The sequence below is a fragment of the Theropithecus gelada genome, chromosome 18 (assembly GCF_003255815.1).
Source record: "Theropithecus gelada isolate Dixy chromosome 18, Tgel_1.0, whole genome shotgun sequence".
Lineage (NCBI taxonomy): Eukaryota > Metazoa > Chordata > Mammalia > Primates > Cercopithecidae > Theropithecus > Theropithecus gelada.
In genome coordinates this window covers 23,129,322-23,145,983 of record NC_037686.1, presented here as the reverse complement: position 1 = coordinate 23,145,983, position 16,662 = coordinate 23,129,322, and the positions used below count along the sequence as shown (strand labels likewise).

Sequence of the window (16,662 nt, the reverse complement as noted above, 5' to 3'; positions counted from 1 at the left end):
CAGTTAATTGTCAATTAATAAGTTAATAGTTATGAATGGTTTTTCTAGAATTAAATCAGTATTGAGGAAGATATACAGTTATATTTTCTTATCTTGTTTCAGATCTCAAATATTTCATGTGAAAAAATTTCATGAGAACACCAAGATAGATGAAAATCAATGTAATTTTATAAGTGAGCTTCGTTAGACATGTCCTAATTTTACTGAACTTCTGCTTACTCCTGTGCTTATTAAAAGTATTTCATAAAACTTGACATCTATGCATATCTTTACTTTCAGAAAATGTCATATGCTGTGTTATTTAGAAAATGCTCAAAATAGATGTTTTAGAGTCAAAGATTTTTATTATCGCAGAAGAGCTAACTCCCTTTTTATTGTATGTTACTTATGAAAGTTCTGTACTAGTTGAAAAACCTAAATGAAATTAGGGCAATGAAACAATGTATATTGCTGCATTTTTCTACTCTCTTATCTGCTTTTCTAATAAATCTGAAGGAGTGTTGCATTTGACTAGACACTGCATTTGTCTTTCTGTTTTTGTAGAAAAAAAGAAAAAAGAAGCATAGCAGGAGAAAACATTACTAAGAATGGATAGATTCTTGCGTATTTTATAGGGCCCAATAAAATTAAGTTAGCAGAGTTTTTCAAAACTTCAAAAAAATAATGTTTACATAAAAAATAAAAATCACATATATATTACCTCAAATCCTCACTACCAAAACCAAAATAACTTTTTTAAATAGCTATTTTAAATAGACTAATTTAAGTGTATTAGAAGGATTATAAAAACAAATGTGTGAAGTACATTTATAATATGTATTTTATGAAGCTAAGTCTTTTACTATTTTAAGATATTCACTTCTTAGAGTAAGTTTTTTGATTGATGGAAATAAATATCCTGTCATAAATCAATATACAGAGTTAGCAGTTGTTTATTCCCTAACTTTAGAGAAAAAAAAAAACAATGAAAGACAAGTGTGGTTTTCATGTGGTCTGCATTTGTCTGAGAATACATAGGATTTCAACATTTTAAAAATTGGGTTTTCAGTGTACAACAATTTGATGCCTGTAACTGTGGAATTTTATTTGTCTATGTTTAGAGACTTCTAAATGATATACTGTGGAATTATTAATACTAAAAAAACTCAAGGCTTCATTTGAGATATGTGAAGTTTTAATTTACCTAAAATTAATGTTATTTTCTACCAGGTAAAGTTCAAGAAAAACTAAAAGAAGCCCTCTAATCAAAAGTGGAAATGAAAGGATTTCCTTACTTGGCTTTGCCTCCCCTAAAAGATGTAGAATATTTGGTACTGAGTGGTGGATGACATTTACATAGTTCAAAATCTCTCTTAAAACCCAAGTTTCTAAAGATCATCCATCCATAGTAGGTGTCCTGCAAGAGGGATGTGCTACTGTCCTACACCCACCATATTTTCCACCTCTTTGAGATCCATACTAAAATTCAAGGTTGCTCGTTCTTGAAATGTAATTCCTGGATTAGCAGGCTCAGCATCACCTGGAAACTTACTAGAAATGCAAATACTTTGGTCCTTAGCCCAGATCTACCATATAGGAAACACTGAGAATGAGACCCACCTATAGAGTAGGTTAACAGACTCCCCAGGCCTTTCTGATGTACTGTCAAGGTTGAGAATGTCTGTCGTTCTAGTCCTCACCTCAGCACTAGCTCTCTGATACTCAATGTGGTCTGTGGACCAACAGCATTGGCATTGCCTGAGAGCTTGTTAGACAAATAGATTCTCAGCCCCCACCTCAGACCTATTGAATCAGAGTCTGCATTTTCACAAGATCTCCAGGAGATCTGTAAGCACATAAAACTAGGATAAGCACTACAAAAGTGATTAGGTGAGAGGAAAGACAGCAAAAACGAATGGGTGAAAAACATGATTAGTTTAGTGGAGTAAGCAATACAGGTAACCTCAGGCAGTAGGTTCATGATATTAGTTAACATCTAGATAATTAGATATTATTTAGATACCATCTAGAACATAGATATGATGCCTGGTGCTCAGGCAGCCATTTTGTGAGCTTCAGAATGGAAGCCATGTACTGAGAGTAGTGGAGCAAAAAGATTAACAGAGGTTGGATCCCTGATAAAGTGTAGAGCCTCTAATCCGCTTTAGTCTTCCTGCCTCTAACTTGGTCATGTGTGTGAGTAAACCTTTTTGTGTTTAAGCCATACAACTTTAGGTTTTCTGTTATATGTAGTTGAATGTAATCTGATATGGGGAAAGGACAAAGATTGGATGTAAATAATTGTTTTACCCAAGTCATAAGTCAGTGAAAGTAGCAGGTTACCTTCTGTACTTTGAAAACTCACTTTCTTTTGGTTAAGAGTTCAAATATGGGCCAGGTGCGGTGGCTCACACTTGTAATCCCAGCACTTTGGGAGGCCGAGGGAAGGAGAACAAGAGGTCAAGAGATCGAGACCATCCTGGCCAATATAGTGAAACCCCATCTCTACTAAAAATACAAAAATTAGCTGGGCATGGTGACATACACCTGTAGTCCTAGCTACTTGGGAGGCTGAGGCAAGAGAATCATTTGAACTCCGGAGGCAGAGGTTGTAGTGAGCCAAGATCACACCACTGCACTCCAGCAACCTGGCAACAGAGCAAGACTCTGTCTCAAAAAAACTAATGAATAAATAAATAAATGAAGAGTTCAAATATGGTGAGACTTGAAGATATTCCAGTGTTCTCTGAAAAGCCTCAGAAGAAAAGGGAATATTACTTCATGGAAATAAAAAAAGGTACAATAATGTGTCATTTGAAGATAATATCTTCCATCCTTTCTAAAGTCAAAAGCCTTCAGTGGCTCACATTTGTAGTCTCAGCACTTTGGCAGGCCAAAGTGGGAAGACTGCTTGAGGCCAGAAATTTGAGACCAGCCTGGGCAATATAGTGAAACCTCATCTTTACAAAAAATCTTTACAAATGTTAGCTGTACCATGCCTGTAGTCTTTGCTATTCAGGGGACTGAGCAGGGACAATCCCTTGAGGAATTTGAGGTTACAGTGAGCTATGATTGTACTACTGCACTCCAGCCTGGGTGACAGAGTGAGACCCTATCTCAATTAAAAATTTAAAAAATTAAAGTCAGAAGCCTGACTGTGTAGAAAGCCACTGATTTAGGAGTGAGGAGACTGTGATCCTTCTGTTAACTTGCTGTGTGATCTTTATTAAGTCACTCATTTACCACAATTTTTCAACTCTACAAAGAATTTTGTTTATTGATTTTATAAACCAAACTATGATGTTCTTTAAGGTAGCGATGATGTTGTATTCACCATTGTATTCTCCCTTATAACTGTGCTTGACAGGTGTTTTGTTTGTTATGGGATTTAATATTTAGTTGTTGCACTAATTAAAATTTTAAATAAAAATACTTTCCCTAAATATACACGTTTAAATTAAGCACTCCATTTTTACCCCTTCTGTTTTGTGTTCCTACACAAAAATCATCTAGTAGATGTGATTCCTTAAGTCTGAGAGAGTTAATATTTTGTTGCATTCTAGTATCCTGAGGTATGTTCTCATTGTTCAGCTAATGAAAATAAAGGCAAATAAAAATAAATAAAACTTGTTTCCCATGAATTAATTCAATGAATGTTCATCACAATTCAAAACTGTCTTAATGCCTCTACTCGAATAGACTTCAGAATGAGTGAAGATCAGTTGAAACAGAAAATCGTGGAGCGTTCAGCATGAACAAAGATAATTTTATGATTTTGCTGTATATGACAAATGGCGATTCCATGTTTGAATTGACTGAGGTGAAATTCTGCTGTTCCACATTGTAGGCTATATAAAAAGTTGTGGTCTTTTTGTTTATTTTTTTTAAATAATCTCAGTGAATCAGCCAGGACTTGCATTAGTCTGCTGATAACAGAAATAAGAGTGGCCTAAACAAGGTAAAGTTTCATTTTTTATTTATTTTATTTTATTTTATTTTGAGACAGAGTCTCGCGCTGTCACCCAGGCTGGAGTGCAGTGGCGCGATCTCAGCTCACTGCAACCTCCACCTCCTGGGTTCAAGCGATTCTCCTGCCTCAGCCTCCCGAGTAGCTGGAACTACAAGCATGTGCCACCATGCCCAGCTAATTGTTGGAGAGATGGGGTTTCACCATGTTGGCCAGGATGGTCTCAATCTCTTGATCTCATGATCTGCCTGCCTCAGCCTCCCAAAGTGCTGGGATGACAGGCGTGAGCCACCATGCCCGGTCGAAAGTTCATTTTTATTTAATGTTAAACAAGTTTGGAGTCTTCAATTTGTATTAAGGCTTATTCATGGCAACAATGTCTCCGGAAGCTTCTCTTTTTCTGCCCAACTATCTTTTGTACAAATTGTGTGATAGCCACAAGATGGCTAACGCAACTCCAGCCATCATATCTGTATCTAAAACAGAAAGAGGCTGGGTGTGGTGGCTCACACCTGTAATCTCAGCACTGGGCTGAGGTGGGTGGATCACTTGAGGTCAGGAGTTCGAGACCAGCCTGGTCAACATGGTGAAACCCCGTCTCTAATTAAAAAAAAAAAAAATTAGCTGGGCGTGGTGATGGGCACCTGTAATCCCAGCTACCCAGGAGGCTAAGGCAAGAGAATTGCTTGAACCCAGGATGCGGAGGTTGCAGTGAGCCAAGATCGTGCCATTGCACTCCAGTTGGGGCAACAAGAGCAAAACTTCATCTCAAATAAATAAATAAATAAATAAAAATAATCAGAAAGAGAGAGAAAGGGGGAACCCTTGTTTTTAGAGCACTCTTCTAGAAACTCCTGACAACTACTTTTGCCTACTATATACCTTTGGGAGAGCTGAGTAACACGTCTGTCCTTATCTGCAAGGGAGAGTGAGGAACGCAGTTTTATAGCTGAGAACACCTGCTGAACAAAATCAAGGTATTGTAACTATGGAAGATACGTAGTAATGATGTCAGGTAACCTAGGGGAAATTCGGTAAATATTCTTAACCAGTGTAACCCTGCCCTAAGTCAACATTATTGGTAGCCAAATATTCATTCCTTATATAATAGTTAAGGACTGTATGCCTAGAGTGGAGAAACCCATTTTTCAATTGTCAAGTTTTATTAAATATAATAGAACAAAATGTTATTTAAAAAGTCACATAGGTCAGGTGAGGTGACTCATGCCTGTAATCCCAGCACTCTGGGAGGCCGAGGTGGGCAAATCACTTGAGGTCAGGAGTTCAAGACCAGCCTAGCCAATAAAGTGAAATCCCGTCTCTACTAGAAATGCAAAAATTAGCTTGGCATTGTGGCGGGTGCTTGTAATCCCAGTTACTCAGGAGGCTGAGGCAGGAGAATCACTTGAACCCAGGAGGCGGAGGTTGCAGTGAGCCGAGATCATACAACTGCACTCAAGCCTAGGCAATAGAGCAAGCTTCTGTCCAAAAAAAAAAAAAAAAAAAAAAGAAAAGAAAAAGAAAGTCACATAAATTAAACCTCAGGTTTTTTCAGAGATTAAAACCTGATTACCAGGCCAGATATATCCCAAATTTGTGGTGGTGAGGAGTGGGAATGATATGGGGAAACTGATGGCTTTTACAAGTTGAAAGAATTTATGAATACATTGCTACATTAAAAATCAGGACACTTCATCCCAAATGCAAATTTGTGACTTCTCTTGAAAAACTGGCAGGTCTGGTGACATAGAATCCATATTCCTGAAGGTCACCAGTTGGCTAGAGGTGACAGAAGGCTTTTCCTTAGACAGTGCTCTCTGCAGCTTGCCATTCATGTCACAGACAGAAATGCTGTCGATTGCCATCTTATCATGACACTTGTACGATGGTTTTCTAAAGGTAGATTTAAGAAGGAAAAAAGACATATTTTCAGTACTATTATCTTTTCTCAAAAGTAGAATAATGAAAAGGAGGTGCTCTTTTTGTTCAACCTGACATATTTGGATTACTTTTCTGGCCCCTGAAGGCATTGAAGTTTGTGTCTACTTGAACTATGTGACTTTTTCAATGTAAAATGAATTATGCTATCATTTGGGATATAACTTGCTTCTTTTTATGTTAATTTTTTATGGCTTTCACCCCCTTCCCTGCATCAGAGTATTAACTCCATATGAGTAGGGATCTTTGTGCCTAGAACTATACCTGCCACATGGAGGGAACTCAATAGATGCTTGTGAATAAAAGTTTTTTTTTTTTTTTTTGAGACGGAGTCTCGCTGTGTCTCCCAGGCTGGAGTGCAGTGGCGTGATCTCCTCACTGCAAGCTCCGCCTCCCGGGTTCACGCCATTCTCCCGCCTCAGCCTCCCAAGTAGCTGAGACTACAGGCGCCCGCCACCACGCCCGGCTAGTTTTTTGTATTTTTAGTAGAGACGGGATTTCACCATGTTAGCCAGGATAGTCTCGATCTCCTGACCTCGTGATCCACCCGCATCGGCCTCCCAAAGTGCTGGGATTACAGGCTTGAGCCACCGCGCCCGGCCGAATAAAAGTTATTGAGCACCTACTATGTGCAAGCAGTGTGGAATGCTTTCACAAACGTTATCCCTTTTAAAATATTAACAACAGGCCAGGTGCAGTGGCTCATGCCTGTAATTCCAGCACTTTGGGAGGCCGAGGCAGGTGGATCACTTGAGATAAAGCATTTGAGACCAACTTGGCCAACATTGTGAAACCCCGTCTCTACTAAAAATACCTAATAATAATAATAATAATAATAATAATTTAGCCCAGCGTCGTGGCAGTTGCCTGTAATCTCAGCTACTTGAGGCTGGTAATCTTTTGGTTAATCCAGCCTACAGGCAGTTTTTATGTGTTTACAATGTACAGTTAAATAGTTAACAATTTGTCTCCTGTTTCTCCCCACTTTTGATTCTTAATATCTTCTAGGCATAAAAGCAGCTGCTCCTGAAAACTGTCCCTTCCATCTCTCATATGCCCCATCAAAGTGTCCTAAAGCCCAACTGCTGTTGACAGTTCTTACACTTTCCTTTCTAATGTCACAGCTATGTATACTACATTTTATTCATAAAATTTCAAAGAACAATTTTTCTTGAGCATTTAAAAATTCTTTATAAAGTTGACTAAGATAATTGAAACAACATAGACTGCAATCAGACTGCTGCTTATTTTGAATACTTCAATATCTTAAACATGAGAGAGAGAGACATAAATAAAATTATTTCAAAACCCATTATCATGTTTTTCTAGAATATCAACAGGGGTTAATTTATTTCTTCACCAGTTCTGCATTTCTTTAAACTTTTCTGGGATTAGAGATATATTTATTTTATAAACTTCTTAGAATTTCATATTATTTTGAATACTTTGGGACTGACAATACTCTTTTTTTTTTTTTTTGAGACGGAGTCTCGCTCTGTCGCCCAGGCTGGAGTGCAGTGGCAGGATCTCAGCTCACTGCAAGCTCCACCTCCCGGGTTTACGCCATTCTCCTGCCTCAGCCTCCCGAGTAGCTGGGACTACAGGCGCCCGCCACCTCGCCCGGCTAGTTTTTTTTTTGTATTTTTTAGTAGAGACGGGGTTTCACCGTGTTAGCCAGGATGGTGTCGATCTCCTGACCTCGTGATCCGCCGGTCTCGGCCTCCCAAAGTGCTGGGATCACAGGCTTGAGCTACCGCGCCCGGCCAAGGACTGACAATACTCTTAGGAGGTCCTAAGGAAGAGGAATGCCATCTCTGACTTTCAGAGGTTAGAGAATGTGGGTCAATTGATTTTTGATTGGAGCACAAGATTTAGTTGTTTTCCTCAAGGTGATAAACACTTCAGGCACTAATCAGCAGAATTAGTTTCTTTCTATAATTAAAATACAGCTGCTTAGTAAATAAAATGTTTTATGTTCACTCTTGTTACATAGTATTTATTATTTGCAACCAGATGTCTTCCCCAAAATATTGTTCTTTGCGTACCTCACATAGATGTGTGGCAAAACCCATTAACTCATCATTATAAATCTATTGATTTGGTTGGTAACATGACTTAAAGCTTGCTTTCTCATTAGTTTCTATTACAATTATAGGCTACCTAAAATACTCATCTCCTGTTAACAGATGATGAGGGATTGAATCTGTGTAGTTAACACTCCTCCAGAGAATATTTGGTTCATTTATCATATTGGAATGCACTCCAAACCCTCCTTTTATTTGGTGATTGTGTGTGACAAACTGAATAACAGCAATACATGTTTACTACTGGTGATTATCCGGTTATATGTGACCACCAGGTTTTATAGTCCTTCCTGTTTTGGGAACAATGTTAATTTCTCTACCCATTTGGTTTATTAGTAATTCCTTGCATTATTGCTTCCTGATTATAAGATAGAAACAAGTATTATATATGCCAATACTTAATTAGCAGACATGTAACTAATAGGAAAAAACAAAATACTATTAAATTTCTTCCTCTTCCACTTACTAAAATAAATGAGATTTAAACATATTGTGATATAGTATTTTCTTCTTATTAACCCTTTACAAGCTTTGCTTCTCATACTCATTCCTTTCTACCTCCACAAAAATTAGTTGAATGTGTTTAGAATGTGTGTTTTTGTTTATATAATTTTTATTAAAATGCTGCTGTTCAGTGTAATGATTTTTTGTCTTTTTAAATTTATATTATTTATATTGAACGTAGAAATATTCTATTTTTAGTTATTTCACTGGGTTCTATGTTTTTAAGATCCATTCATATTGCCATATGTAGGTAGCCTATTGGTTCTAACTTTGCACAGTGATCCATGGGGTGGATCTGCCACCATAGTTTTTCTTCTTTCTAAGGATGGTAACCCAGATTGCTCCCAGCTCCCTCGACAGCAAACCATCCCTTCATAGACTTCAGTGAGAATTCTTCTGGGTTATTAGCTAAGAGATAAATTGCTGGGCTTTAGGGTTTCATATATTACCTTGAACAATCATTGTTAGGCTACTGTCCTGAACGTTTGATCAAATTTATAATTCTACCAACAATGCACCAGGCTTCCCAAACATCCACATTCCTATTAACATTTGCTATTAGCTTCTTAATTTTTGCCAAATAAGTATAGAAGGATATTTTATGACTTTGATGTGCCTTTCTCAGATTTCTTGAAATATACTTGGTAGGCTTCAGATTCCTCTGTTGTAACAGTATGCCTCGTAATACTCTGCCCATCTTTTTCTGTTGTGGTTCTGCCACATTCTGGTTGACATGTAGGAGATCCTTGTATTTTCTAGATATTATTCTCTCATCTGTTTTAGTCATGAAAAAGTCTTCTCCCAATCCATCATCTGTTTATCAACTTTATGGTGTCCTCTGTCAAATGAAAGCCTGCATTTTAATGTAATCAAGTATATATATTTTTATTCCTATATGGTATATGCTTTTTAGGTTTTATTTCAAAAATCTTTTCCTGCCTCTGTGTAACACTGATGTTCTCATGTATTATTTTTCATTAACTTTGTGTATCTTCCACCACAGCATATGTATAAATATAAAATTGGTTGTGTAGGGGACCAATTTTATTTTTCTCCAATAATGAATCTGTTTTCCCAATGCCACCACTAAATAATTCCTTATTTTCTTCACGCTGTCTGCTGCCACTTTTATCAGATACTAAGTATCCATTTATACACAGGTCTCTTTGGAGTTCTAAGTTAAAATTCATAAGCATATTTGTGTGTTCTTGTGCAAAAGCCATACTAGAAATGTTTAGTAGGCCCATCTCATATTTTATTAATATGCTACTATAACATATGTCCAGCATATTTGAGATTAGACTAGGAACTCCCACCCTATCAAATGTGGCCCAAGACATCACCTTAATATGCCAATAAACACTAGAATAGAAAAAGGAAAACAAAGAATTGCTTGTCAGAAATGCTCATTTGTCATTTATTTATTCATTTGCTCACTCATTCAGCAAATATTTATTAAGTGTCTACTGTGAATCAGGAGTCATGGTAATGCTGATAATACAAGGGTGAACATAAAAAGGATTACTACAATCATGGAAATGTAGTCTTTGGTGAGAAGCAAGTATTAATCAAATAATTATTTGAACAAATTTAACATTGCAATTGTGACAAGTGCTCTCCATGAGAGGCAGTGGTTTAATGTGGAAGGTTTGACTGGGTGAGGAAGAAAATAAAAGCTGAGATTTGTAGAGTGAATGGGAGTTAACTAGGCCAGAGAGATAGAAGAAGGTTCTAGGAAAGAGGAAAGGGCGTGTACAAAGTACTTATAGCAGACGGAGCCTTGTGAGTGCAAGGGTTTGAAACAATGCAGATGTATTTGTACACAGCAATATATAGAGGCAGGCCGTGTGCGGTGGCTCATGCCTGCAATCCCAGCAGTTTGGGAGCCGAGGCAGACAGATCACCGGAGGTCGGAAGTTTGAGACCAGCCTGGCCAACATGGCAAAACCCTGTCTCTACTAAAACTACAAAAAAAAAAAAAATTAGCTGGGCATGGTGGTGGGCACCTGTAGTCCTAGTTACTCAGGAGGTTGAGGCAGAAAAGTGATTACTTGAACCCGGGAGGCGGAGCTTGCAGTGAGCGGAGATCGCGCCACTGCACTCCAGCCTGGGCGACGCAGCGAGACTCCATAAAACAAACAAACAAACAAAAACTTTGAAATGTAATAGAAATTGAACTTGATTAGTATACTATGTTTCACTGAGATCAATTCTGAAAAGTGAAGTTCCAACAAATATACATAGCATTAAAAAGTAAAGATAGCATTTGTTGGAAAACACAGAACTTTAAAACTTTTTCTTAAATTGAGAAGGATTCTTTTTAAAGAATTGGTTCAAATTTTCAAAGAATATACAACTGATGCAAACTGCACAGCTCATCTTAGTATTACATTGTTAATTCATTTATTAACAGACAAGATCTGGGGTTAGTGTTGAAGAGAGGGGGTTGAAGGTGAATGAATTAGCACTAGGGTTCAGCCCTAGACCAGGACAGAGAACTCTCTGAGGAGAGGTACTGGAAGGACAGGAAATAGGGAGCTGTCATGAGGAGGAAGTGAATGGATCAGAGAGATGTGGTAGTACAATGGCAGGGAAGATGGATGTTCATCATAACTGACACTGAGGGAGCACTTAGAATGTGCCAGGCCTTGTTCTGAGTGCCTTGATATCATTTAATTCTTGCAACAACTCTGAGGGGTTAAAAAATTGTGCTCATTTTATTGTGATTAGCAGATGTTTCCCTTTATGCTCCAACTTATGAAGCAACTAGACAATGTCCTTTAATCTTGCTTTTTTGCCTGTTAGGTTTGTGTTTCCCTTGCTTTTGAATTCCATTCTATGTCATATGCCATGCTGAGATGGTTTCGCCCTGAAGATGACATCTGTCCCTGTGGATCATTCATCCTCTGGTGCTGGCAGGGGAGGAACTGGCAGGATTCACAAAGCGCATGGAGAGCGTCTCTATTTGCTCATCAGTGAGTAAGTGGAATTTTTTTGGTTGTTGCTGACCTTAATAGTTTCTGGTCTCTGAAATTAAAATTGTGAAGTTAGGCTGGATAGATTTGGCCTGTGGGCTTTGGATTGCAAATTGTTCACTTCTTTAAGGACTGCTCTGGCCCTGACTTTCTATGTTATCTCTGAAATGAACACCCATTTCCAGCCAAGCTTCTCAAAAATCTGTCATAAGCATTCTAAATAGTTTAATTTTAGATGTAGAAAGTACCATAGATAGCCTCCGGTATTACCTTATTATTATTGACTATCTCACTTAACAGATGGACAAATGGGAGTGTTGAGACCTGAGAGATTATTACTTAAGCAACACAAAGGAAGTTGCTTCTTTTGCTCTGGTGTACTTTTTACTATAAAAAGTATATTTTTATTGGGAAACTAGTTCATGCAGCAGAATCATATTCATAAACAAAAGTCATTCTTTTTTTTAAAAAAAAAATCACATGTACTCACATTCCATTGCATTTTTAAATATATGCCCTTTGTTTCAAATCTATGTTCTAGAGGGATCTATTTCAGTGACCATATAGCCTAACCTAAATACATTAAATAAATTGGATACTTGTTCAGAGAAAGTACTTTATATTCCATTCTTTTGTTTAAAGTTTTTTTTGGTGATAAAACAAACAAATCACCATTTTAATAGCCTCTATCAATCAATGTGAAAGAGGAAAAGAAATATCTAAGATGAATTCTGGTCAAATTGCTCTTCCACCCTTTCCTGGAATGAGGAAAAACATGAGCTGCCCTTAAGGCATCAGAGGTTAAAGAGTAGGCAAGAGTTTGGAAATGTCCGGTAGTCAAAGCCTATGATGATAGTCTGAGTAGATCTCCAGAACCTGAAATTAGCTTTCTTTTTGTCCTCTGAAAAAGCTTCGTGCTAGAGATCATGACGTCATCATTAATAGGATGAGGTGTGCTTATGGTATCATTGATGGAAAACCATGAGTGTTAAAAAATATGGAAATGGAAGGATGTCAACTATAGTCTCATGCCTCATGCTGATGACTCAGGCTTATTTTACTAGCAAAGGGTCAATGATAATTTTATGGATATGGAGACAGAACAGCTGATTAGTGGCATTCATTAATAAAATAGAGCATGGGACAGACACACAGAATGTAAGGCATGTGCTGTTTGACATTCGTTTTTAATTTAAATATACGCTCAGTATTGCAATAATTCTGGCTCGGCGTATAATGGTATTAAGATGGTGAACGTTTTCAAGAATTGAAATGGTGTGAGTGTCACAGTTGGCTTTGCAAATAGGATTCTCAGGACATCCCTGAGGAAACTTAAACCAAACAAAAGGGAATAGACAAGTTTCTCCTTTTGTGGTCAGGCTTACCTGGTTTAAGTCAGTAATTGAAAAAAGGTGCAGGAGGATGAGTCAGATGCCTTGTCATTGCTTTCTGAAGAGCCAAAAGAACACAGTGTTTATATCTTAATCTTCCAGATTATGTTCTGCAATAATTCGTTTAGTTTAAGTGCACTTCAAATAAAAATGTAAATTATCCCATTCTTATTCATTTCTCACCATGAACTCTGGTTTTCATGGTAGTAAAGAAGGTGAGAACTCTCCACTAGATGTTCAGGAGTCCGGTATAGGAAATAAGTTATAACTTTATTTGTGATCAGGGATGTTCTTGGAGAAAATCAGTAACACACGTGTAGCCCGCGCCTAGGACCTCAATGGATGCGTTTCCCATAGTAATTCACCCTCGATTTTATTATTTTGCAGTCGCCTTGATTCTCTAACTTTACGTATATATGTATGTATATATATATATTTTTGTCTCTAAATTATGGCGATTGTCTTGTATCATTGTCATGCCAGTAAATTCCTAAAAACACAAGACCCCAAAGAATGGTGCCTCAGATGACTATGATGTCTGAACTGCTTGTGGGTGTGTGTAGAGTGTGTAACAGTCTCCTTGGAGTCAACTTTCTATCAGGTGGGCCTCAGGCAGCTGTGACCTAAAACCCAGCCTCTGCGGCTCAGACCTCGCTCTGTAATTGACCCCAGGGCAGGGACCACGGCCGGCGCGAAGGGCAGCGGGCAGGGCGGAGCCGGGGCCGAGCGCGCGCTCAGGAGTGAGTCTTTGTGCAGTCAGGGCTTCTGCTGGGCAGGGCAGGCTGTTAATCTCGCCTGGCGGACACCGGGGCGTGGGGGGGGGGGGGGGGGGCCCTTATAGGTGGCGTCCGCTGGTGAGAAACACCTTGCGCAGGTAAAAGGGTGGCGGCGAGAGGGAGTTCCCACCCATGGCTTTCTTAGAGAAATGAAGTCTTAAGTCTTAAACAGACAACAAGGAGGGGCCGATCGGTGTCTTTTGGACGCGCCAGGAGCCCCACCCTCCGCCAAAGGAAAAGCCCCTTGGATGAGAGGCAGGCGCTTCAGAGAAGCTGAGAAAAGCGCCTCTCCGCGCGCGCCACCTCCTCCGCCTCGCGCTCCTCCTGAGCAGCGGGCCCAGCCTGTGCCCCGGCCGCGGTCCTCGCCCCGCCGAGCCCTCCTACCCCGGCCCGACGCTCGGCCCGCAGTCTGTCCCGAACCCTCTCCATGGCGGCAGCCCGCCCCTCCGGCTCCTGGAGCGGAGCCCTCTGCCGGTTGCTCCTGCTGACCCTCGCGGTGAGTGCAGCAGCGGTCACCGCTCCGGGGAAGGGGGCGATCGCCTGGGGTACGGAGGAAAACGAGGGGAACGGGGATAGGTGGGGGGGGGGGGAAAGCGGGGGGGAAGGGGCCTCTGGGTGGCTAGAAAATGGAGTTGGCGGGGGTGGGGGAGGGCAGATAGGAAGAGGATCGCGACCTGGGAGTTGGATCCCCAAGGGGAGGGAAGGTGTCTCCAGTAGATGTAATCAGCGCACTCAGGCGGGAGCGGGCCGCCTTCGCCCAGGCAAAACCGTGGCCCCTGGGTACGCGCCGGGGAGCTGGGTGCGCCGGGGCTGGGGGTGCGCCGGGGCGGGTGTGCGCCGGGGCCGAAGTGCGCCGGAGCGGTCCAGCTGCGCCTCTGGCACATTCTCCGGGAATGTGCGGCCCCCTCTGCCTCAGCGCCTGCCCAGGCCACGGAAAGGGGAATCGATGGGCGGCCGGGACGGAGCGCGAGTGTCCTTGGGTGAAAAAGGGAACTGCTTGCCTTTCTGGGAATTGCTTACTCTGGGAGAAGGGCGGGGGGAAGTGGCGGGTCGGGGAGGGGATCTTGACCCTCTGCTCCTGAAGACTGTGGACCGGCGGGCTGTAGGTGAACATTTGTACAGTTTCAGTGGTTTCTTAACGTGCGAGGCTTCCGTTCCCTAAATCTTTGGAGGAAGGAAGGGTCTTTCTGATTTCTTGTCCCCAGAGACGACTCGATTTTTCTGCTCACCACTGGCTCCCCGCGCCACCACCCCTTGCACCAGATTCTTTCCCTCTTTAAAGAGCACTACAGCAATGACCCTACCCCTTCCCAGAGCTGGGAGCCTAAGTGTTTGGCCTTATTTGGGGCGGGACAGCCCCACTCCCAGGCTGGACAGATAGGATCTCGTTGGAGGCCTGAAGACACAGAAAGCCAATGCCGGGAGCAGCCTCTGGGGAATGTGGGATATAAAAAGCCTGATTGGACTTTTCCTGGCTTCCTGGAAGACGAAGCAATTCGACAGGTGTGGAAAAGTGCTCCTTGCCTTGAGCAAAAGGCATTGGGTGCCAATCAACCTTGAAGGACAGAGGGAGGAACCCGGAAGGCTAATTCCCACTGGGAGAAGGGAACTGGGGGCTGAAATACTCGTATACTTTCCCCTTCTCTTCGGCTCTCATTTCGCTGTGGAGTTCCACATATTAAAATCATGAATTGGTAATTGTTACGACTATTAGAATGTCTTTCTCGAAGAGCTGAATGGACTTCAAACCCTTAACTAAATTCCCAGGGCATATTAATAATATAGAAAGGGCCAAGTACACAGCAGTTAACATTTTACAGATGAGGAAACTAAGAATGGAATAAATAACGGTAAGAACATATGTTGATGAGTAAGAAATAAATTTTCATTAGACTCCTAATAAAATTGCAATTTCTTTTAAAACCACTGGCCATTATTCTTGAAAGGAAAAGGCATGCACAGACACTGGCAATGCGTAGTAGCATTGCTCTGCATATACCTGCAGATAGAGCTTTCTGTGTGTCATCTCAGATTCTGTTTAGGAGAAGGTGGGGTATCAGTGAGTGGGATAGGAAGTGTGCTGGCGCTGGCTACACTCTCATTCTGCTGGTTTTTGCTCTGTGCACGTCTGTGCAAACCCCTGCCAACCTCAACGTGGCTGTTGTGGTTGTGAGTCTCAAGTGTGAGAAATGTGTAAATACTAAGTGTAAGAAATTATTAAGCAAGAATGATTTTAGCTGGGCATGGGGTGTGCGCCTGTGGTCCAAGCCACTGGAGAGAGGTTAAGATGGGAGGATCGCTTGAACTTGGGAGGTCCAGGCTGCAGTGAGCCCTGGTCATGCCAGTGCATCCCAGCCTTGGTGACAGAGTGAAATCCTGTCTCAAAAATTGGGGAGAAATGACTTTGGGAGGGGGGTAGGATTCTTTACATTACCTCCTTCCCATATACCCAAGTAATCCTTCATCATTCCACAAATCAGCTTCTCCTCACTTCCTAATGTTTCTTCAAACCACACCTGGCTTAGCCACTTGAACTCTGTCTTCTGCTAACCACATAATAAAGCTTCTCTCTCCTGAGATCACTGGCTCTCCTGTGCTAAATCCAAATGACTCATTCTTTATATGGTTCCACCTTGTAGCTTTTGCCCTTATTCTTGACATTCACTCCCCTTTTTTTAAAAAATCTTTCTGACCACTCAGGGTCTGACTCTCTACCTAGTGTCTTGTCTTTTTCTTCTTTTTTGTCTTGTCTATTTTTTTTTTCTTTTTTTGGTTTGGTAAAAATGATATAACATGAGATCTACCCTCCTAACGCATTTCTAAGTGTATTGTATTGTTAATTGTAAGCACAATGTCATATAGCAGATCTCTAGAACTTTTTCATTTTCCATAACCAAACTTTTATATCCATTGAACAGCAAATCCCTATTTCCCCTACCCTCCGTCACCTGGAAACCACCATTCTATTTTCTGCTTCTATGAGTTTGACTGCTTTTTCCTCCACTCTTAAATGCTGGTGTCTCTTGATGCTCTGTTCTAGGTCTTGTC

At 40.7% G+C, this 16,662-nt stretch overlaps 1 protein-coding gene across 2 annotated transcripts in view; it reads left to right on the top strand.

Moving 5' to 3' along the window:
- The first annotated feature begins 13,581 nt into the window (after positions 1 to 13,581).
- The window catches only part of DSC2 (desmocollin 2), a 37,998-nt gene continuing 34,917 nt past the window's right edge, over positions 13,582 to 16,662 (top strand). For both annotated transcript variants that reach the window (XM_025365105.1, XM_025365106.1), the window contains exon 1: positions 13,582 to 14,110. In XM_025365105.1, the coding sequence (XP_025220890.1) occupies positions 14,042 to 14,110 (69 nt within the window). In that variant the 5' untranslated portion in view covers positions 13,582 to 14,041. The remainder of the gene's footprint in view (positions 14,111 to 16,662) is intronic.